The sequence below is a fragment of the Eulemur rufifrons genome, unplaced genomic scaffold (assembly GCF_041146395.1).
Source record: "Eulemur rufifrons isolate Redbay unplaced genomic scaffold, OSU_ERuf_1 scaffold_84, whole genome shotgun sequence".
Taxonomy (NCBI): Eukaryota; Metazoa; Chordata; class Mammalia; order Primates; family Lemuridae; genus Eulemur; species Eulemur rufifrons.
This window is the reverse complement of record NW_027182866.1, coordinates 415022-437362: the sequence shown is the minus strand read 5'-3', so window position 1 is coordinate 437362 and position 22341 is coordinate 415022. Positions and strand designations below refer to the sequence as shown.

Below are 22341 nucleotides of genomic sequence, written 5' to 3'. Positions count from 1 at the left end.
CCAGCCCCTGCCAGCTCCTCCCCAAGGCACAGTGGTCACCGTGAGGTAATAAGTGTAGCAGTGCTGGGTCCAGGACCGTAGAGCAACTTAGGACTGAGCCCCAGGCTCGCTGGCCCCTCCAGGCCCCCCTGTAGCTGTGTAGCTTGTCTTCTTGTTTGGTGCTCTGTTTAGGTAAGCAGTTGCCTACTCTGTCCCCAAAGCAGCCCCTCTGCCTAGCTGGACCTGTAGACCCACCTGTAGAAGGGCCATTATGGCCAGCATGTCCCCATTAGAGGCCCTGAAGTTACCTCTGTAGACGTGCACGCTTCCAGGTCACGTGGGGTCACGGGTGGCCTTACGACAGGCACTCCGCGGCTGCCCTGCCCCTCGGGGGTCAGGTGACACACTGTGAGTACTGGCCCACCCTTTGCAGGGCTGAGGTGGGAACTCTGCCTTCCCCCGGGGAAAAGCAGAGCCGGCTGCGTGGTCTGGGAGCAGATCCCCTCAAAGCCATGGCCGTGAGGGTGCCTTCCTCTCCCATGCCACTCTGGGAGGGGTGTGAGAAGGAGTTGCCTACTGTGGCTGGGACACTTCCCTGTGTGGGGGGCTGGCCTTGGAGCAGAAGAGGCAGCGGGGGCAGGAGGTGAAGGCCCCAGGCCACCTGGTGAGTAGGGATGCTCATGGCCCCGCCCTCCCCGGCAGCAGCACTGTGCGCCCCACCTGTGCTGTGGCAGAGTGTGGCCTCCCGTCCCACAGCCTGTGGTTCCCTCTTGCTGCAGGCTCAGGCAGCCTGCCAGCCACCCTCCGCCCTGCCTCTGCTTGTCCCTCCACCTGGCAGGGACAAGAGGCATCTTTCTTCCTTCAAAAGCTCAGACTGTGTGGCACACAGCGTATAATTTGTCAAGTTCATCTGCATCTCTGGAATGTGGGCAAGGTGGCAGGGGTCAGAGAACAGAGTTGCCCCTCCTGCCCCTGCCCAGGAGACTGCAGCCTTCACCTCCCCATCCCCCCCCAACAGAAGAGCAGCTCTGGAGCCCCTTGCCTAGAGCTGGGTCCACCCCTCATCTGTCCCCTGGAGCCCCCAGGGGTCTCCCTGGCATTGCCACCTCCCCACACTCATCTCCAGGAGGAGATATGACTTCTACCAGCTTTTCATAAAATTGAATGTTGGCAGAATATTTTTCATCCCAGAAAAAAAAGCAAGAGACACACAGCTATTGCACTTTAGCTCCAGTTTTCCTAAATCATCCCGTCTTGCCAACGGAAGGCTGTCACGTGGGGCTGCGCTTCCAGGATTTCCCATCGTTTATTACTGTCACTATGGAAACAGCTCCCACTCAAGGGAGGTAACTAGGGTCTCACTGGTGGTTCCCAGCTGCAGGGCTCACTCTTGGACACCCCACTTCCCGGAGAGCTGGACTGCAGACCCTCTGCTGCCCTCCGGCTCCCACAGACAGCTCTGTCCCAAGGGCTCGGGGCGCTGGGAGGGCAGTTATCTGTCCAGGGGAGTGGGCACGATATTCAGCCCCCTGAGGCCCTCCTGCCAGTGGACAAGCGCCAGGCTGCCCGGTGAAGTAGCGTCTCATGGACCGGTGTGACGCGCAGCCTTGGCGAAATCCCCAGGGGTGTCCTCTTCAAATCTGGGGCAGGGCCAGCCGCGCTGCCTGGCAGAGGGTGGAAACCGGCACAGGCGCGAGGGCTGCCGGTGCGCCTGCTGCAGTCTCCCCAGCCCTGCCCACAGGGCCTGCCGGACACCCGCCACATGGGTCGCAACCCTGGTTCTTTTTTTGTCTCAACCAGAAGCAACCGTAGCCCTTTCTGATTTTCAGATACATGTCAAAAAACTCACTGTGGCCTTGGTGCATGTGTAAGTCCTGGCAGGCGTCACCCTCTGCTCAGTGTCCTGGACCCAGCGTGGACCAAGCCAGGGCAGGAGTGCGCCAGGGGAGCGGGGGCAGGAGACAGCCAGCTCACAGGGAGACCAAGACAGAACTTTTCCAGAGGCTACTCCCAGGGCCAGCGCTGCTTGGAGACATGATCCAGATTCAAAGAATTCTAAAAAAACGCCCAAGCCAGGCGTGGTGGCGCATGCCTGTAGTCCCGGCTACTCCTCGGGAGGCTGAGGCAGGAGGATTGCTTGAGCCTGGGAGTTTGAGATGGCCGTGAGCTAGACTGACACCATCGCACTCTAGCCTCGGCAACAGAGTGAGACTCAGTCGCTAAATAAATTAATTAATTAAATAAAAAATAAAAACCGCCTGAGACAGCAAGGGGTCAGCGGGCCAGCACTCCCGAGATGAGGGCTTCCGAAAGAGGCCTCCCTTGGCATGGAGGTGGCAGTGGGGGCTCCTCTCACCTCCTGCCGGCACCAAATAGCCGGTGCTGGGCCTCAGCGTCCAGAAAGCTGCCTCTGCCAGGCAGGGCTGGGGAGAGCAGGGCTTTGGCCCGTGGGACCTGCTCTGCCCTCTCAGGACTGTAGGTGCGTTTGGGGGGAGGAGCTCGTCACAGCTTCTAGTGTGAGTCTGAGCCATCCAAGGGAGGCACCGTGACAGTTAGGAGGTGACGCCCTGGCACTCGGCTGCCCTCTGCGCGCTGGGCCTGGGCTTAGTGTGGAAGGGGGACCTTCCTCTCAAGGTGCCGACAGAATCAAACCTGCAGCCACCCTGGAGAGCAGGTGGGGCCGGGGCTGCACAGAGGGGATCGGGGTGAGGGTTGGCGTAGCTGACCGGCGGTGCGGGGGTGAGCACGCCGCCTGCCGGCACACAGCCAGGTGTCACTCGGGCTTCCTGGGCCTGACTCAGGCGAGGGGAGTTCAGAGGGGAAACCCAACGCCCCTCGGCAATGGCCCCCACACCCCTGCTCACACAGGCAAGGTGCGTGTCTTTGTGTCCCGTGCCATCCTCACACACAAGGGCAAGTCCTGGGCTGTGAGCCCCGCGCAGCCGGCCCTCCAGGCCGAGCACACCCAGTGGGCAGTGCAGCCTTGGGCTCCAGCTGGGGCTGTGACGCTCAGAGTCAGGTTCTGGGGGACGGCGGCAGGCCAGCTCTCGTGAAGGCTGCCCTGCGCACCCGCCCAAGCGTGCAGACTGAGAACACCAACCTGGACCCAGAGACCACCCCACAACCCTGCAGTTCCTCAGGTTGGGAGCGGTTTCCCATTAGCAAGGAGCCCTGGCAAGGGACTGCAGGGCGTGGCTGTGCCAGCAGAGGGCACCCGTGTGGGCTGGGCAGCGGGCAGCGGGCCCAAGGCTGCGGTGGGCACGTCCCTGCAGGGAGAGCCTGGCCCCCTGTCCTCCGCATTCCAGTACCCTGCCCAGTCCAGGCCGCGGGGTCCCGGTCCACAGAAATGGGGCCCAGGCTCTCTGAAGGTGCACACAGGGACCACACGGTCCTGGTGGTCTGTGTCTGGGTGCCAGAGGGCCAGCCTACCCCTCCGCTCCCCAGACACACCATGCAGCCTGACACATATGGGCCCTTTTACAGGCCGCCGTGTCCTGGTGTGTTCTGCAAGCAGTAAAGCATTCTAACGAGACTGCAGGCAGGTTTACATCTGGTTTACTGAATTTTAAAGTCTGGGACGTTAGTGGGGAAGAGGTGACGTGAGTGTTGAGTGATGCAGGCAATTCTGGGAGCAGATGGGGGCCAGGGACACCCAGGCACCCTGCCCTTGGCAACCTGATGGCCCAGGATAATGAGTGGTGCCAGGACGTAGCCCTTGGTGTCAGATGCGGCAGAACCATGGGGGAGCCCACCCTGGGGAACCTTGTCCCTGCTCCCTCTGTCTCCCAGACACAGGGGTGCTGGCCTGGGAGCCCATCGGTGTGTGTTGGACTCTCCTGTCCTCAAGGCTGAGTTCCAGGCTCTGGTCCTGCTCCTCCCAAAGGCACCCTCCGCATCGCGGTGGCTGCTAGCCTGGCCTAGCTGGGGTCCTGAGCAGGAAGGCAGGGCCACAGTCCCCGGCAGGCACTGCCCTCACGGCCAGCAGGTGTCCTGGTGAAGACCACCTGGCACCACCTCTACCTCTTGGCATCCCTCTCTGCCCTTCCTTTCCCTCAGGCAGCCTTTGGGGACCTGACCTGCCCCTTTCCACCAATATCCAGGATCTGAGTGGCCCAGGGGGCGTAGGGACCAAGCTCCCTCCAGCCCGTGCCACCAGAGGACACGGCCTTTCACACAGCGGGAGGTCTGGCGGCCAGCCTCCCTGTCCATCTCCCGGCTAATCCTGCCCAAAGTCCCACACAGGTGCCCGGCTCCAGGCGGGGAGGGGAGAGGGTGGCCACCGCACGCGCTGCGGCGCCAGAGCAGGCAGGCGTCGGGAGCCTGCGGCCACCGGGAGAGGACTGGGCGGCCCTGCGGGGACCCCGTGGGGCAAAGGACGGGCCAGCACCCCGTCCCCCGAACAAAACCTTGGCTTCGGCTCCGGCCCCCTCGGCGACGCGGGCGCGCAAGGCTCACGGCCCCCGGGCCGGGGCGGCGGGCGGCGGGGGTCGCGGCGCGCGGGGGCGCGGGCCGTCCGGCGTGCAGGCCTTGGCCGACAGCGCGCTCTCGCGGCCGGAGCGGAAGGCGGCCGTCACCGTCACCAGGTAGGCGGTGCCCGGCGCCAGGCCCTGCAGCGTGGTGCTGTTGCGGCCCGCGGGCACATCCACGCGCTGCGCCGCGCCGCCCCGCAGCGGCCCGAACTGCACGTGGTAGCCGAGCGCGGCGGGCGCGCCCAGCGCCGGGGCCCAGCTCACGCGCAGGCTGCGCGGCCGGGCGTGCGAGATGACGATGCGCGCCGGCCCGGCCTCCTCGGGGGCAGGGGGCGCCGGGAGGGCAGAGGGGGGCGGCTCGGCCGGCCGCGTGCGCACTCGCAGGTGCTGGGGGCTCACGAGGTGCACGTTGGACTCCGGCACCAGCGCCACGTCGTAGTCAGTGTCGGGGTCCAGGCCCGCCCAGGTCCAGTCCGTGGCGTTGCCCGGCAGCTGCTGGCGTCTCGGAGGCCCGAGCCCGGCCCTGGGCACCAGCTCCAGCACATAGTAGCCGGAGTCGGTGGTCAGCAGGGGTGGCCAGGCCAGGCGGAAGCTGCTGGAGGTGACCTCGGAGGCCCGGAGCTGCTGCTTCTGCATCTCGTCTGCGGGTGGTGTGGGGGTCAGGGGATGGGGGTCAGGATACCCAGGTCAGCCCCTTCCTCTGCCCGAGGGTGGGGCTCTGCCTGGTCCAGGGAAGCTCCTAAGATGGGAGTTCCTTGTAGGACAAGTGGGGGCCACCAAGCCAGGCAGATGCTGGAGCCAGGCCAGCAGATGCTAATGATATGCAAAATGGCAGGGGCAGGGGACAGACAGGTGCAGGGTCCAGCCCACCACAGAGACCCTATCAGGAGCTTCCCTACCTCCCTAAGTCCCAAATCCAGTCTTGGGGAGGGGGGAGGTATAGTGGCTACCCCTCACCCAGACCAGTGGCCTGGACAGAGGTCCCTCAAAGGTGGCAGGGCCCACAGTGGTATCTGAGAACAGAGGACCAGCCCCCCAGCCTGAGTGGCCAGCACAGAGTCTGGGGTCAGCAGGCTTTCCCAGGGTGCAGCCAGGAGACTGGAGACCACAGGGGGAGGCCCTGGGGGGCAAGGGAGGTGTGACAGCTTCAGGTGCAGCTGGACCTGGGGTTCAGGAGGTGCTGCCTGCCTGAGTCCCCAGAAGAGTGTGGTGTGGGGGACTCCACGGTGGAACCCCTGAGCCTGAGACACCAAGCACCACGTGGCCATCTGACTAAGGCCGATGATTGTAGGGCAGAGTTAAACCTATCAGGATCCTGACACTTCCTCCCAAAGTGCTTGGTGCCTGGGTCATTTTCCTGCCCATCCCCCACAAGTCCTGCCCGCTTCCCATGGCCCAGCCCCCACAGCCTGGCTCCTCTGCCCTGCAGCCTCAGGTTTTTCCTGTCCAGCTGCTTAAGGCAGACTTTTCTTCTCTCTCCCCTCCAGACTGAGCTGCCTTAGCTGACCCAGGGGCTTCTAGGGGTCACATGTCCCTGGGGAATCTTGGGGAGCACCCTCCACCCTCTCTAGCCCACAGTCCAACCCCTTCAGGTTCAGGGTGGATGCTGAACCCACAGGCAGAGCCTTGGTAAGAACCCTGGGGCTGGTGGCATTTTTCAGTGGCTACAGCAGGCACCCGACTCAGTGACCAGGCCTCTCATCTCCAGCCCCTCTCCCTTCGGGCTTAGCTGGGGCAGGGGGGTCCAGAGAAGAGCCAGTGGGTACCGCTCGGCCCCTGCTCCGGCCTCCCGCCAGGCAATCCCCAGAGGGGCCTGAGTGCAAACCAGCTCAGACCCTCCTGCTCTGTGCTCTGTGGGCGGCAGTCCCTGGCCTCCTGGCTGTCCCCTCTCCAGGTGTGCTGGGCCAGGTGAGGCAGTGGGCCCCGGACATGCACAGGACCACATGCTACCCCTCAGCAGAGTTCCCTGTCTTGGACTCTTTGCCCATCCTCCCCACTTAGCCACGTCCCATCAGCTGAGGCCCCTCAGGCCCTCAGCCACTCCATGGGGCCTCGAGGCCTAGGCTGGGCCCATCAGCAGGAAGCCCACCCCTCTGCCTCTCCACAGCCCAGGTAGCAGGGTGCCTACCTGGAATGTCCCTGGACGGTACACAGAGAAGCTCTGTGTCACTTACCTCCCACTGCACCCTTGGGAGTACCGCAGTCCCCATGGCCCTGGCCACCACTTCAGGTACATGAGTTCCTCCTGAAGTCTCAACCCAGCCTCTCCTGCGGCTCCCAGCTAGGGCTCCCCTCGGGGCCTGGCTCCTCCACCTACCGAGAATCGAGCCCCTCAGCTCCTGGACGATGATGTGCAGGTCGTCCACATCCACAAAGTGCAGGTGCTTCTCGGCAGGGGCGGAGGCGGCGGCCGACAGCTCCAGGAGGTTGCCGCGGCCAGTGCTGACGATGAAGACAGTGACGCCCATGTCCTTGAGCTCCTGCATGGGAGGCCCCATGGGGTCGCTGGAGCCACCATCTGTCACCCACACTAGCACCTTGGGCACCCCTGGCCGGGCACCTGCTGCTTCAGCAAACAGCTGCTCCTTGGCATACGCCAGTGCCAGGCCAGTGTTGGTGTCACCCATGCGCTGGGCCGCAGTGCGTATGGCATCCTGGACAGCCTCTCCTGAGCTGTGCTGGCCGAAGGGGAACTCGGTGTATGGCTGGCTGCTCACGTGCACCAAGCTGGCACGAAGGGCCCCAGGGCCCAGGGGCATTGGAGCCACCAGCTGCCCCACAAACTCCCGAACCCGGGAGAACTCGTAGTGAGACACACTGGCTGAGCTGTCCAGCAGGAACAGCAGGTCCCCCTGGGGGGCTGATGCTGGGGGACCTGGGGGAAAGGACCAGTGTTCAGCCCCAGGTAGTGGGCGCCCCCAGACAGCCCCACACCCTGGGCAGAGCCCTTGAGGGCCTGTGCTTTCCTTAAGCAGGTGCTTGCCCTCGCCTGAAGGTCCTGGGTCCAGGGGAGAGAGGGGATTCTGAGCCAAACAAGAGGCCCATCCTCTAGGTGGGTTCCAGCTCTGCACGCTGGCCACGTGACTTGGGGCACTGTCTGGCTTGTCCCATTTGTAGAGGAGAGCTGAGCTGTCCAAGCCCTGACACCTGCCTTTCCTCGGCAGCCCTGCGTGCAGGTGGAGCCTGGGGCCTGGCCTGAGCCCTGGGGCTGCTCCCTTCAGGCTTTGCTTTGGAGAAGCAGCTTTGAGGCTGGAGTTCAGCCACGCAGCTCGGCCTCCAGCTGAGGCCGCTGGCCCTGGGCATGCACACAGCGGCAGGGGAGGGTGGGGAGCAAAGGTGGACAGGGGAGGCAGAGCACTGAACACAGCCCCCCTAGCCCAGATGGCCAGGCTGGAGTCTGATCCCACTTACAGATGATGTCACCCCGCACGGCCCCATCCTCTGCTCCATCTGGACCCAGAAAGCAGGATACACCCCCGGCAGCCTGAGGGCTGCCCGGCCCCCTCTTGGGCCTCCCCTTTCCTCCAGGCACCCCGCGGGGGTGGGGGAAGCAGATGGGCCCCTCCACCACTGAGGCAGGCAGGAGATCAAGGGTTTCCATTCTGGACCGGCCGTGAGGCTTCCCTAATGCGGCGGGGTGACTCCAACCTTCCCACCTTCCCTCTACTAAAGGCCATTGCAAAAGTAGGGAAACTGAGGCGGGGGCCGCCCCCCGCCCCGACAGACATCTGCCTCTTCCCGTCCAGGCCCCGGGATCCCGCGGAGATGAGGGCAGGGAGGGCAGACGGCGGCCTCGGGGGGCGGCCCCCGCCGGCGCACCTGGGCGCGCCCACGGCGGGTGGGTGGGGTGCTCTGCCCGCGCCCCCGCTCCCGCAGCCTCCTCACCCACCCGCCCCGCGGCCGCGGGGACAGAGAGAGGGCGCCCGGAGCGGAGGAACAGCCCGGCCGCCCGCCACACTCACCGCGCTCCGCGCCGCTCCGCGCCAGCGCCAGCCGCAGGCTCAGGGCCAGGCCGAGCGCCGTCCAGGGGAGCATCGCGCGCGACGGGACGAGACGCGCTCGGCCGCTCGCAGCTCGCTCGCTCCTGTGCTGCGGGGCTCGCAGCCGCGCGGGCCGGCCCCGCCCCCGCCCCGCCCCCGGGAGGTCCCGCCCTGGAGGCCCCGCCCCGCCGGCCGCCCGCACTCGCCCGCGCGCGCAGAGGGCGACCGCGCAGACGGCGCACACGCGGGCGGAACCGGACACGCAGGGACACGCAGCTGCGGCGCCGACACGACCGAGGCAGGCGCCGTGGGCGTGCGCACACTGGCACTCCAGTCCCCCTTTTCCCGGCTGTGAGGCTCTGGGGCAGGGTGGGGACTTGTGGCCCCTCCGCCTCCTGTGGCCTCCAGATCCCTGAGTGCGGCCCCTCCACCGATCCAAACTTCACGGAACAAATCTCTTTCTTCCGTAATATTTGGATTCGGTCAAAAGCCCACACTCAAGGAAACAGAAGGCAACATGTGGCCTGGAGGCCGCAGGTTCCCACCCCCCAGCCGGTGGGAGCCAGCGGGGAGTCACCAGGCTACATGATCCCCCGGCCGCCCACTTCCCTTGAGCCCGCGTTGCTGGCCGTCCCCCAAGCCAGGCCCAGGAGAACCCCCAACAAGGCACAGGCCCTGGCTTCACCTGGGCCCCAGGGCTGGAGGAGGGAGAGTTGTCTGGGGGACTGGGACACGTCCCCAGGACTGACCAGCAGGGCTTGGAAGGGCCTTGTGGGTCGAACTTAGAAAGGAGACAGGGCCTTGGAAGGGGACAGAAGACTGAGGAGCCTGAGGGGAAGCTTCTTGGCTGGGCTTCTGGGAGGCAGTGGGAAGTGATTGGCCAGGCCCTGTCCAGTGTGACTTTGCTGGGCCCACTGCTGTCCCCATACCTGGCGGGGCCCAGGGCCCAGGCCAAGGTTGGACTCCATGACTGAGGACAGACCCCGAGCAGCACTGGAGGGGCCACTGGCCAGCAGAGGCTCATGGGTCCTGGAGCTTGGCTAGGCCCAGACTGGGGCCGGGGCCTCAGGGTATCCAGAGGGACACTCAGCTCCCAGGGCAGGTTGACTTGGGGGTAACTGTCACCTCTTCCAGCCCCTCCTCCGCTCCAAGCTGGGGGTGGGGCACACATGTGGGGGTGGGGTGTCTGCCAGGATGTCCCCTCCCTTCCCACCCTCTCCCAGAGGATGCTGCAGGGAGGAATGAGGGACTCAATGGTTTTCCTTCCTCCCTTTCTGGCAGGTGAGACACCGCGGAGCCCCGAGGGTGGCTGGAGCTCCACTTTGCCTAAAAAAGGAAGTGCCGGGCTGAGCCTGAGGAGCTGGCGGCAGGAACAAGCAAGAACTGTGTCCCCGCCGCCGCCCGCCCGCCGGGTCCCCCACCCCCCTTGCCGGGAATCTTGGCAGTGGCGGCGCTGGCTCCACTCCACCGACCTCAGGCCTCGGCTGGGACCAGAAACCGCCTGGCCTGGTGGGGGGAGCACGGGCATGGGCCCCCCAAATCCAACGTGTGCCACTCAGAGGGGCCTCACCGGCCCAGCCCCCAGCACATCAGGGCTGCTGTGGAGAGGGGCACTGGGGCAGCAGCTGGGGGGCCTGGGGTGCACTGGAGCTGACCAGGTAAACAGCCCAGGCAGCTGGGCCACAGGGGAGACAGCTGCTCACAGCCAGCGCCCCGTCCTGTCCCACAGGCGGCCCAGTCACACCTCCCTGCCCTGCTGGGCAGAGGGGAAGTTTCCGTCACTTCTGGAAAAAGTGAGCGGGTCTTCTTGGCCGTGACTCAGGCCCTCGAGGAAGCAGCCACCCTCCTCCCTCCAGCTCTGCCATCAGGAGAAGGAGCCACGGGAGGCCCAGCCTCCACCCAGCCCTGGCCAGGCCACCTGCTCTGTTCTGGAGCTCAGAGCCCCTCCTGCTGCTCCCTCGAGACCCTCCCTCTCCTCTGCTGCTCCGCCCATCTCGGCCTCTGCCCCAGCATCAGGCAAGACTCTTTCTCCCTCCTGTGCCCCCACCCCCGGAGGAGAGACACGGGTAGGCAGAGGGTCCCAGGGAGCTCGGGGTCAGCCAGAGGTGCCGTGGTCAGGGCCAGGGCTGGGCTTGAGGCAGACACCAGAGGAAGCACAAATGTAATGGGCCGGAAGCATCCTCTGAAGGCAGACAGGCCCAGGGCAAGGGGTCAGAGCTGTCCCCAGAGCAAGGACAGGCCAGGCCAGATCACGGTGGGATCTTGGCCCCCAGCCCTCTGACCCCCAGCACAGTCCCTGGCGGGTCCTGGTGTCCTAGAGACCCTGGAGGAGGAAGCAGCACTCCTACAGCCTTGGCCAGGTCTGGGGAGTCCCTGTGCCTCACTTCCCGGAGCTGGCCTGCCCTGCCTGTCTCTGCAGGCAGGTGGAGGGGGTTCTGGGAAACCCGGGGACACTGCTCCCAGCCGGCCACCGCCCCGCCCCCACCCGGAATGCTCCCTCCTCCGCCCGACCCAGGCTTCTGCAGAGAAGAAGGGCCTTTTGTCCCTGGCTGGCTGTGGTCATGCCCAACCCAGGGAAAAGGGCAGCTCCTGAGGCCTCCGACCCCACCCTTGACCCCAGCCGAGGGCAGAGCCCTGGGCCCCCACCCCACGCCGTGTACTGCTGTTCTCTGTGCTGTTTGTTCCTCACACAAGTACTCATGCCACATGGGAACACAGAAACAGGAAGCAGCGGGGCAGCCGCCACGGGCGGGGGCAGGGTGTGGGGTGAGCTTGAGCCCCATGGCCCCCCCACAACAGAGAGTGGGACGGGGTGGTTACAGGGTGCGGGTGGCAAGAGCAGCAGAGCCCACCCAGCTCCAGACTCCACCCGCCCATCGGGGTCAGGGACGCACCAGGGTCTAAGGACTGGGCCTGGGGGTCCTGTCCCACTCCCCAGGAGCCCAGGCCTCCCCCGCAGGCCCCAGAGCTGACCCAGCCCAGCAGCCCCTCTGCCAGCAACAGCTAGGGGCGGCAGGAAAGTCGCCTGGCCAGGGGGTGGCCTGTGCGTGGGGTGGGTGCCACCCCATCTGCGTTTGTCCACCTGTCCTCTGCATGCTGGGCCTGGCCGCACTCCAGCTTCTGCTCTGGGAACACTGGGCCCTGGGCAGAGCCCCGACCCTCCAGCACTGCCAGGCCAGGAGGGGGCTGGGCAGAGGCCCTGCCAGCAAAGATGTGCCCCTGCTTTTACCCTGTGTGGAGTGGGGACCCCGTGAGACTAGGGGGTCAGCGGGCATCCAGGAAGGAAGAGCCTTCCAGGCAGAGGGACAGCAAAAGCCAAGACTTGGGGGCCAAGGGCGGCGTGTGAGGGCTGAAGGGGCCTGGGCACAGACGGAGAGGGCCAGGCAAGCTGGGGGCCCCAGGCCACAGGCAGGTGCTGCCCGGGCAGGCTGTGTGGGGGCCGGGCTGAGGCCAGGCCTGGGGGAGACGCCCGGCTGGGCAGCCAGAGGCAGCACCTAGTGGGCAGAGTGGGAGCCGGGGAGAAGCACCCCGTGGGTTCCTGGGTTTTCAGCCTGAGTGGCCGACTAGACAGTACCCCTTCCTGAGGTGGTCCCCTAGCTTTGGTCCCCTCTGCTGGCATGCAGCACGCCCTTCTTTGGAAGAGAGGTGGCCACCATGCCCTCCCCCTCCGCAGGTAGGGGCCAGGCAGGCTCGCAGCAGCCTCTCTGCCTCTGGGCAGCAGAGACTCCCAGGGGCCTGGACGGGGAAGGAGGAGGCAGGGAGAGGACAGGCCTGAGTCAACACCTTGTGGGGTGGGTGGGCAGGAGGAGGGGCCCCAGCCCCCAGAGCCAGCCCACCCACCCAGGCTCAGGTCCTGCCCCACACCCCACGGACAGCCCACATGCCCAGGGTGGGGGACAGAGCTGGCCAAGCTGGCTGCTCCTGGCTGCCTGAGGGTGCGCCTTGGAAATGCCTGGTGAGTGACAAGTGACCTCGGGCAAGGTGGGAGCTAGGAGAGCTCTGTGTCCTCCCCTGTTGGGGGGCCAGCGCCCCTGATCTGGGATGGGCAGCAGATGGGACACAGGGGCACATGCGCACCCCAGGCTCCCTCCTCCAGGGCAGGTGGAGGTCTGCAGCAGGGACCCCAGCGGTTGGCCCCGCCACCCCAGGAGTTCCGGCCTCTGGGCAGCGGGGAGCCAGAGGAGGTGCTGCTGGGCCTCAGACTGGGGGAGGGGCTCTGGGGGAGGGGCAGAGGTGCCATCAGGATAGGGCTGGGCCGGGCTGGGCCCTGAAGGAGGGGCCTTCTGGCCAGGGCTCCTTAGTTGGAGACAGGTTTGTGGGGTCCAAGTGGGGTCTTGTCCAGGTGGGGGACAGAAGCCTTGAGAAGGGGACCTTGTGGCCTCCCTTCATTCCACTGCCTCTCCCCTTGCCCCTCTCTTTTCCCAGGAGCCTGCCCAGAGGGAGGCAACTGAGGAAGACCACTTTGGACACATGAAAGAGGGCCAATGCCAGGAAACAGCGAGCGTCCCGGCTGCCTTGGGCCCCCCGCCTGTTTCTGGCTCTCTGCTGGGTGGGCTCCTGGCCGCAGCACCCAGGCTCCTGCCTTCCTGCCTGGCCTCCCTTGGGCCTCTGCCCTCCAGCACTGCTCTATGACCCCCTAAAAGCAGATCCCTACACCCTTTTGTGCACCTCCCACAAGCCCCACAGGTGCTCCACCTCCCTGGGGCCAGCTGGAGGCTGTGGGGCCTCGGGGTGGGCCTGGGAATCGGGAACACCTTTAGGAGACAGGCTGCCCCAGGCAGCTGCAGCACACAGAGCTCCTTGCTGCAGCCAGCTGACCTCCTCACCGCGCTCCCCACCCCCAGGCCCAGCTGTTGTTTTGTCGACTCTGGGGCCTCCCAGGAGAGCCATCATCTTCAGTCCCTGGTGGTGACCAGAGCCTACCCAGCCCGGCCAGGAGGGGAATCCTGGGGAAGGAAGGCGGTCCCAGCCCAGGGGAAGCTGTCCTTGGCAGCTTGGCCCCTGGCCCAGCTCCTGTCTGACCAGGAATGGCATCAAAGCTGGACGCAGATGAAGGCTGGAAACCCCCGAGACTCCTGCCCGACTTAGCAGGACTTGACCCAGCCACAGACTGGACTCTGCTCAAGGCCACCGGATGAGCCCCAACCGTGGTCACAGGTTGGGCCTTGGCCCTGCTGGCAACGTAGTGCACTCGATGCTTTGAAAGGCCTTTCAGCTGCAACTAGATTCTGGATGAATTACAGTGAACACACATTTTTAATAGGCTGCTGGGCTTATGAGAAAGCAAGTATTTCCGAGACTCCCCCAAAACAAACATCGTAAACAAGTAAATAAGCACATAGAGTAGTGAGCAGAGACCCAAGATGGTGAAGGGAAGCAGAGAATTCCCTGGACACACAGGGACAGAGGGCCAGCCTGAGATCCGGGCACAGGGATGCTCTGCACAGGGGGTACTAAGCCAGGACCCTCCAGGGCTCTCAAGGGGCCCAGGTTGGTTGTGCCACAAAAAGGGGAAAGGTCTCTGGAGGGAAGCATCCCCCAGTAAGGACCTCAGAATCGTCGCAGATATGGGCTGACAATTAAAAGTTGCCGAGCATTCAAAGAAACGATATGATATTGGTGATATTAGCAGAAACAACAAATAACAGATTTAGACCCAGAAAGACTGGGGAATGGGAATTACTTGGTACACAATATAGAATAAATATATATGAAATGTTTAAGAAATTGAAACTGGAATCTAAAAGTGAGCGTGCACCAAGAAATCATGAAGAATGGTCAGATAAACCTGGGGAAAAATTAAAATATGTTTTATTGATTTAATTTTTGAGACAGAGTCTCACTCTGTCACCCAGCTGGAGTGCAGTGGCATCTTCATAGCTCACTGAAACCTGAAACTCCTGGGCTCCAGTGATCCTCCTGCCTCAGCCTCCCGAGTAGCTGGGACTACGGGCGCACCACCACACCAGCCTAATTTTTTCTATTTATTCATTTATTTTAGAGATGGGGTCTGGAACACCGGTCTCAAATGATCCTCCTCAAGTGATCCTCCACCTCCCAAAGTGCTAGGATTACAGAGCCACTGTGCCTGGCCAAATATAACTTTTAGATATATTAATATAATAAAATTAAATGGATGAGTTAATCAGCAGATTAGACGCAGTGAATGAATCGGTGAGCTGGAAGGGAAGATGAAATTGCCCAGAATGCGTGCAGAGAGACAAGGGGACGAAAATACGAGCAGAGATTACGTGATGTGGGAAGTGAAAGGAAGGCGAAAGTACAGAGAAGGGTTTAGGAAAAAACTGAAGGGACAATGGCTGGGCATTTTCCAGAACTGATGAAAGGTAGGGACCCGCAGAAACAGGAAACACGAAGGGTGCCAAACAGGATCGATAAGAGCATATCCACAACTGGGAACGTGCCGTGAAGCCACAGAACACCAAAGGCAAAGAAAAGACCTAAAAGTATCCAGAGAGGAGACCAAGCTTTTACACAGGTGCCTGTCCAAATGTGAACCCTGATCACAGGCCGAGCCCTGCCCTGACCCGGGCACAGGCTGAGCTGTCATCCAGCCCCAGGGAGCCCTGCCCCCCCTGCAGCTTCTGGCCAGCGCCCTGCCTCCCCAGCCAAGGACTTTTGGCCCAGTGAGGCTGTCTCCCGGCCTCCCCAGCCCTGGCACGAGCTGGACCGGCGGCCGACGGCGCAGGGCACGGGGCGCAGGGCAGCCCCTCGAGAGGGAGCAGGAGGCCAGCGCGGTCCCGGCGCGCACAGCCGGGAAGGCTGCCTTGCTCGGAGCGCGGCGCTGCGTCCCTCCCCGCGGCCACCTCCGTCTTCCCGGGAGCTTCCCAGGCGCCCACCGGCAGGGAGGGGGCTGCGGGGGGGCGGGGGACGACCGCGGTTGTGGGGCAGCCCGGTGCCATCTCGCGGCCACTCGGAGCGCTGCGCGCGTGCCCGGCCTGGGCCACTTTATGGGGGTCGCGGGGGACTTCGGGGGCCTCCCCGGACTGGGAAGCCTCGGTGTCCCTTGAAGTGGCCTCGGGGGTCACACCCAGGCGCAGAGCTGCTCTTCCCCGCCGGGGCGGCGGCTCGCCAGCCCCCGGTCGCTGGAGCCCGGGTGGCAGCGGAGTCCGGGGGTCCGGGTGGGGGGCTGCAGCGGCGGGCGGAGGTGCCGGGCCAGGCGGGCGCGGGCGGCCGAGGCGAGCGCGAGCAGCGGCGGCAGCGAGAGGAAGCCGAACACGATGAGCGCCGCGGAGCCGCGGTCCGAGAGCAGCGCGCGGCACCTGGGGCCGGGGGCCGGGTGCACCTGGAGAGCGGGGGTGGGGGTGGGGGGGGACGGAGGGGGTCAGGCCGGGCGGGGGCGGGGCGAGGGGAGGGGGCGAGGGGAGGGGCAGGGCCCGGGGGAGGGGAAGGACGGCGGGGGGCGGCCACCCTGGGGAAGGACCGGACCGGGGGTCGGGTGGACCTGGAGTGGGGGGGGCGGAGGGGGTCAGGCCGGGCGGGGGCGGGGCGAGGGGAGGGGGCGAGGGGAGGGGCGGGACCTGGGGGAGGGGAAGGACGGCGGGGGCGGCCACCCTGGGGAAGGACCGGACCGGGGGCCGGGTGGACCTGGAGTGGGGGGGGCGGAGGGGGGTCAGGCCGGGCGGGGGCGGGGCGAGAGGAGGGGGCGAGGGGAGGGGCGGGACCCGGGGGAGGGGAAGGACCGGACCGGGGGCCGCCGGCGGGGAGGCGAGGGGCGGGGCGGGGGAGGGGTCCGGAGGGGCCGGGCCCTGGGCGGGGCGGGGCCGAGGGCGGGCGCAACGGGCCAAGGAATGCTGAGGTCTGAATGCGGCACTCGCGACCCCGAGGGTAAATGGCCCGAATAGGGGTCTTTTGTGGAGGGGCTCGGAGAGTTGCCCCTCGGCTCCCCCACTCCGTTTTCCTGCCCCCTGCTGCTCTCTCGTGGCCCTTCTCCACGTTGGCATCTGACCCTGAGCCCCTGCCCGCTGTCACCAGCTAGCACCACCTTCTCCCCCGACCCCCATGCCTGCAGAAGGGGGCCGGGGCCATCTGCCCACGCCCTCCCTGGCCGGGCCAAGCCTCAGCCCATTCCGCAGAGGGGAAGCCCAGCCCAGGGCAGGAGAGCCTGGGAGGGCTGTGTGTGTGAAATCTGACATTTCATCTTCTCTGTCTGGACTCTCCCTCCTCCTCCCAACTCCTCCCCTCTGGCTGTCCAGGCCCTGGTGGCCCCTGGTACAAGGGAGAGAGCTGTCCCCTGGCTGACAAACAAAAGCCCTTCTTTGGCTGTGGACAGAGTAGGGGTGCTTGGCAGAAGAAGGGGCTCCCAGGGAGAGGCACACGTGTCCCCAGGACACGGGGGGTGGTGCTGGAAGGGGGCAGACTCGCTTTCAGCCCTAGGGGCCCTGAACTTCTGCAGGACCCACTCCCAGGGACCCCAGCCAGTCCCCCACCCACGGGGGCTCAGGCTCACCTTCGAGTGGCACAGGAATCCCAGGTAGACGATGGCCGCTGCTGGGAGCAGCAGCAGCAGGAAGACTGCAGCCGGCAGCACCAGGTGCAGCAGGAGCCCAGCCAGGGCCCGGCCAGGCAGCAGCAGGGGCCCGAGGCCTTGGGCAGCCAGGCCCGGCCACCCTGGGCACGTCAGGGCCGTGGCCTGGTGGTCGCGAGGCCTTCGGGGCAGCATGGGTGCTGTGTCTGAAGTGCCCCCTCCGTCATCGTCCTCTGTCTCCGTCTCCTGCTCACTCATGTCCGGGCCAGATGTGGGGCCGCAGGGTCAGACCAGAGAACCTTAAGCTCTCCCCGGGTTGGACCCCATCCGGATCCCAGCAACCAGAGAGTGGACTCTGGCCCAGGCAGGCCCAGCCCTGACAGTCTCCAAGGCCACACTCCTGCCTCAGTTTCCCCCACTGCCAGGCTGGGCCTCCCTCTGCCAGGCAACTGCAGCCCCAGCCCTGGCCAGTTTCCCTGACCAGCTCCTGTGTACTCTGGCCAGGCCTCGCACGCTGTCCCTGTGGCACTGGGGCCCTCCCTCCGGGCCCCGCCCCCTCCCCAGGCCGGCTCCCTCACACAGTGACTTCATTTCATGGGTCCTGGCTGCTCCATTAGCAGAGGCTGCCTGGGCTGGCCACCCAGCCCCAGCCCCCGCTGATCCCCTCGTCCTGCGTAAGACAGGAAAGATCCCAGCTGCCTCCATCAGGGGTGGGGAGAGGACAGCCCATGGTGTGGCCTGGCGCACAGTAGGCGCTCGGCGAACAGCAGCCGGATGACCAGCAAGCGCCTGAGTCCAGCCCACCCCAGAAGCAGACAGAACAGCAGCGTTTCAGATGCTGGGGGGCATGGACCCATTATTCCAGTGGAGAGAAAAATATCATTCCCAGCCCATCCAAAAACCCCAACCAATTTCCCCAAATATCACTAAAACACCATAATACCTAAGTGTGCCAGAGTTTTTTCTCTCTCTCTCTCTCTCTCACACACACACACACAGACAGCATTTTAAACCATTTTCATAATTAACTGGCACTTCACGAGTAGGTTGTCTGGGTTTCCCTGTGACTTCCCTGAAGTCAGCTTTGTCCCTTCCAACTTTTCCTTTCACACTTTCCAGGCCTCTCAAGCCCCCCAGCTGTGAATGGGGACAGCAACGGTGCTCAGCTGTGATACCCCCTGTGCCCTGTCGGGGTTGGGAGTCTCCCCTGTAGCCTGACTTGCAGACAATTCAATTGTTTTTGCTGGTAACAAGATCTTAAGGCAGCTGTTTGTTTATTCAGACAGTGAATTTGGGGCAAAACAAAATTGAAACGCATCTGTGATCTAAGCCCACCCTCTGCTCGGGCCCCCATTCACTCACTCAACAAGCTCTGCCGAACTGCTGCCGCGTGCCGGGCTCTCGGCTCCTTAGAGTCAATCCCCGGCGCTGACAACCCGCCTGTGTCCACGGGCGCCCAGACGGGAAGACCGGCAGTCTCGAGAGGGGCCGCCACGAGGCTCAGCCTGCCCTGTCTACCTCGGGGAGGCCGGCGAGAGGCCGCACCGCTGCAGTGTGGACGGGGCTCCTCCGCGACAGGGTGTCCCCCCCACTTCTGCTCCCCGCAGGTCGGTGTCATCCTGTGGGACAAAAAGCATGGGAACGATGCCCATCCAGAACTCGTTTCCGCTTTACCGCACAGCCTGCGTGGCGTGCCCTCACGGAGCTTTCGCTGTAGACGAGGAAGGAAGACATTTAAAATGAAGTGGAGGCCGGGCGCGGTGGCTCACACCTGTAATCCTAGCACTCTGGGAGGCCGAGGCGGGAGGATCGCTTGAGCTCAGGAGTTCGAGACCAGCCTGAGCAAGAGACTAAAAACAGAAAGAAATTATCTGGACAGCTAAAAATATATATAGAAAAAGATTAGCCAGGCATGGCACATGCCTGAGGTCCCAGCTACTCGGAAGGCTGAGGCAGGAGGATCACTTGAGCTCAGGAGTTGGAGGTTGCTGTGAGCTAGGCTGACGCCACGGCACTCCAGCCTGGGCAACAGAGAAAGACTCTGTCTCAAAAAAAAAAAAAAAAAAAGAACAAAACTCCCGGGCCCCTCTCCTCTGGCCCGAGCCCAGCTAGGAGTTTTTGTTATTTCTCCTGTTCTCTCTTGCCCCAAATCCAACCTATTGGCAGGTCCAGTGGGCTCTGTATCTCTTCCCTTTGACAGTGGGTATACTTTGTAACTATTGGGACCCCAGAGCACAGCTGAAGTGATACTGTGCAACGTCCAAGGGTGGGCCAGAAAAGCAATGCAGCTTCTGCATAGCCCTGCAGGGGAAGACCTGCTCTTGATGCCTTCAGCCACCCTGCAAGCAGTCAGCCTGCTGCCCGAAGCCGCCATGCTGTTAGGAAGCCCAAACAAGCCCGAGGAGAGACCACAAGGAGAGGTCCTGAGATTACATGAAGAGACAGGTGCCTCGGTTCCTCCCTTTCCACTGTTCCAGCCCCATCCATTGCTGACTGCAGCTACATGAGACCCTGAGCCAGACCTACCACCTTCCCAAATTCCTGACCCTGAAATGGTGAGTAAAATAAAATGGTTGTTTCAAGCCACGAAGTTTCTGGGTAGTTTATTTTGCAGCATGGCAACGGGAACATCACAGTCCTTGCAACGACCTCCCTGCCCTACACAGTGCTCACGTCTCCAGCCTCCTACTTGCTCACTCAGACTCGGGCCAACGCAGGGACACTCGCTTGCTCCCCTCCAACACGTGGGCAGTGCTGCTGCTCCTCGGCCACACCAGCCGTGCTCCTGCCTCAGGTCCTCTGTGCTTGCTGGTCTCTCTGCCTGGCACTCTCCTCCTCCAGATACCTGCCCCCACCATGCACGTCCTTCTTCACTCACACATCACACTCTCAGTGCAGACTCTTCTATCACTGTTAATACTGCACCCACCCAAAAATGGGGAAAGCTCTTTTTTAAGTAGAATGTTAAATATTAATAAATATGGAAAGAATGATGGAGTTAGAAAACCACCGAAGGATGCTCAAGTGAGTGAGTGCAAGTTTGGCGAGGAACAAGATACTTATGTCATCTCAGAGTGTGGTGCCCGTGGAGGGCTGCTGCTCGAGAAGCACCGTCACATACACAGCAGCATTGCAGCCAAGGGCATGCGTTTCCTGGCAGTCCCAGCCACTGACTGAGCACAGCGAGATGCCAGGGTCTGGCCATTTGCACCCCACACAAGACTTCTCTAACAGGCCATCTCTGCGTCAGAACTGTTGGGTTAGCCGAAGATGTTGTTCCTGAGGTTCTCCCTGCTCAATCCTGCTTCTTTCTTCTGTAACAGGCATCACACAATAACTTTATCTCGGCATGTGCTTACTGGGTGGCCAGTAATCACACAGAGTGTTTCTTTACACACTGCTTCCTAATTACAAAGGTAAAAATGATGATGAAAGCTTGCGAACATTACCACCCCCGATGCTGAGACAGCGTGACATCACAGCCTCCCAGTCCTGTACTGAGAAGGACACAGTATGAAACTCAAACTGCGGGACGTTCTGCACGATACCCAGCCCAACTCTTCAAGAACCCCAAGGTCAAGAAGGACAAGGAAAGAAAACGTTCCAGGTTAAGACTACAGGTCAGACATGACCACCAATGGCAGAGCATGCTCCCGGACAGGGGAAAATGCTACAGCGGATGTTTGACAAAACTTGAATATGGACTATAGGCTAGATGATAGTACTGTACCAATGTTAAATGTCCTCATTTTGATCATTGTACTGTGGCTTGTAAGAGTGTCCTTGTTCTTAGGAATTACACAGTAAAGTATTAAGATATCTCTGCCGGGCGTGGTGGCTCACACTTATAATCCTGGCACTCTGGGAGGCCGAGGCAGGGGATTGTTTGAGCTCAGGAGTTCGAGACCAGTCTGAGCAAGAGCAAGACCCTGTCTCTACTAAAAAATAGAAAGAGATTAGCTGGACAACTAACAAAATATATATAAAAAATTAGCTGGGCATGGTGGCGCATGCCTGTAGTCCCAGCTACTGAGGCAGGAGGATTGCTTGAGCCCAGGAGTTGTTTTTTTGTTTTTTGAGACCAAGTCTTACTCTGTTGCTCAGGCTAGAGTGCCGTGGCGTCAGCCTAGAGCCCAGGAGTTTGAGGTTCCTGTGAGCTAGGCTGACACCACGGCACTCTAGCCTGGGCAACAGAGCGAGACTCTGTCTCAAAAAAAAAAAAAAGACATCTCCAACTTTCTCTCAAATGGTTCAGAGAAAAAGACGTGTATAAATATTTATAGAAAGAAATGACTTAAGAATGGAGCAAAATGTAAATGGTGAATTTGGGTCAAGAGTGTTAGAATGACAAAACAAACGGAGCAAAATGTAAACACTGGGTGCATTTTGGTATAGCTTATAGGGGAGTTCCCTTTATTAGTCTTGCATATCTTCTGTAATTTGAAATTTTTATTATTTTTGTTGTTGTTGAGACAGAGTCTTGCTCTGTTGCCCAGGCTAGAGTGCTGTGGCATCAGCCTGGCTCACAGCAACCTCAAACTCCTGGGCTCAAGCGATTCTCCTGCCTCAGCCTCCCGAGTAGCTGGGACTACAGGCATGCACCACCATGCCTGGCTAATTTTTTCTATATACTTTTAGTTGTCTGGCTAATTTCTTTCTATTTTTAGTAGAGACTGAGTCTTGCTTTTGCTCAGGCTGGTCTTGAACTCCTGACCTCAAGCAATCCTCCCCTCTTGGCCTCCCAGAGTGCGAGGATTACAGGTGTGAGCCACTGCACCTGGCCTGTAATTTGAAATTATGTCCAAGTAAAAAGTTATAAGAAATTGTGTATCTCCCACTTTGCTTCCACTTAATTTTTTAATTATGGTAAAATACATGTAAGGCCGGGCGCGGTGGCTCACGCCTGTAATCCTAGCACTCTGGGAGACTGAGGCGGGTGGATTGCTTGAGATCAGGAGTTCGAGACAAGACTGAGCAAGAGCGAGACCCCGTCTCTACTAAAAATAGAAAGAAATTATCTGGCCAACTAAAAATATATATAGAAAAAAAAATTAGCCGGACATGGTGGTGCATGCCTGTAGTCCCAGCTACTCGGGAGGCTGAGGCAGTAGGATTGCTTAAGCCCAGGAGTTTGAGGTTGCTGTGAGCTAGGCTGACGCCACGGCACTCACTCTAGCCCAGACAACACAGTGAGACTCTGTCTCAAAAAAAAAAAAAATGTAATATACAATTTACCATTTTAAAGTGTACAATTCAGTGTCATTTGGCACATTCACAACGAGGAGCAACTATCCCCATGATCTAGTTCTAGAACATTACCATCACCCCAAAGAAAACCTCACACCCATCAGCAGCCTCTCTCTCCATTCCTCCTCCCCCCAGCCCCTGGCAACCACCAACTGCTTTCTGTGTCTATGGATTTGCC

General features: G+C 62.1%; 2 protein-coding genes across 2 annotated transcripts; both read right to left on the bottom strand.

Moving 5' to 3' along the window:
• Positions 1 to 3523: 3523 nt before the first annotated feature.
• Positions 3524 to 8553, bottom strand: VWA1 (von Willebrand factor A domain containing 1). The gene is made up of 3 exons (XM_069464712.1): positions 8411 to 8553; positions 6766 to 7323; positions 3524 to 5089 (listed from the first exon to the last, which is right to left on the bottom strand). The coding sequence occupies exons 1-3, from the start codon at positions 8481 to 8483 to the stop codon at positions 4431 to 4433; spliced, it is 1290 nt and encodes a 429-aa protein (XP_069320813.1). The 5' UTR covers positions 8484 to 8553; the 3' UTR covers positions 3524 to 4430.
• Positions 8554 to 12876: 4323 nt separating this feature from the next.
• On the bottom strand, positions 12877 to 17415 carry TMEM88B (transmembrane protein 88B). Its single transcript, XM_069464751.1, has 2 exons — positions 16899 to 17415; positions 12877 to 15734 (listed from the first exon to the last, which is right to left on the bottom strand). Exons 1-2 carry the CDS (start codon positions 17172 to 17174, stop codon positions 15474 to 15476), a joined length of 537 nt encoding a protein of 178 aa, XP_069320852.1. The 5' UTR covers positions 17175 to 17415; the 3' UTR covers positions 12877 to 15473.
• Between the last annotated feature and the right edge of the window lie 4926 nt (positions 17416 to 22341).

Bases quoted from the DNA above. Each gene is read 5' to 3' on its own strand.
- TMEM88B (XM_069464751.1), bottom strand. From the start codon at position 17,174: ATGAGTGAGCAGGAGACGGAGACAGAGGACGATGACGGAGGGGGCACT. The intron at 15,735-16,898 runs GTGAGCCTGAGC...CCCGCTCTCCAG, and splicing joins GATTCCTGTGCCACTCGAAG to GTGCACCCGGCCCCCGGCCC.
- VWA1 (XM_069464712.1), bottom strand. From the start codon at position 8,483: ATGCTCCCCTGGACGGCGCTCGGCCTGGCCCTGAGCCTGCGGCTGGCG. The intron at 7,324-8,410 runs GTGAGTGTGGCG...CCTTTCCCCCAG, and splicing joins GCGGAGCGGCGCGGAGCGCG to GTCCCCCAGCATCAGCCCCC. The intron at 5,090-6,765 runs GTAGGTGGAGGA...CACCACCCGCAG, and splicing joins GCTGAGGGGCTCGATTCTCG to ACGAGATGCAGAAGCAGCAG.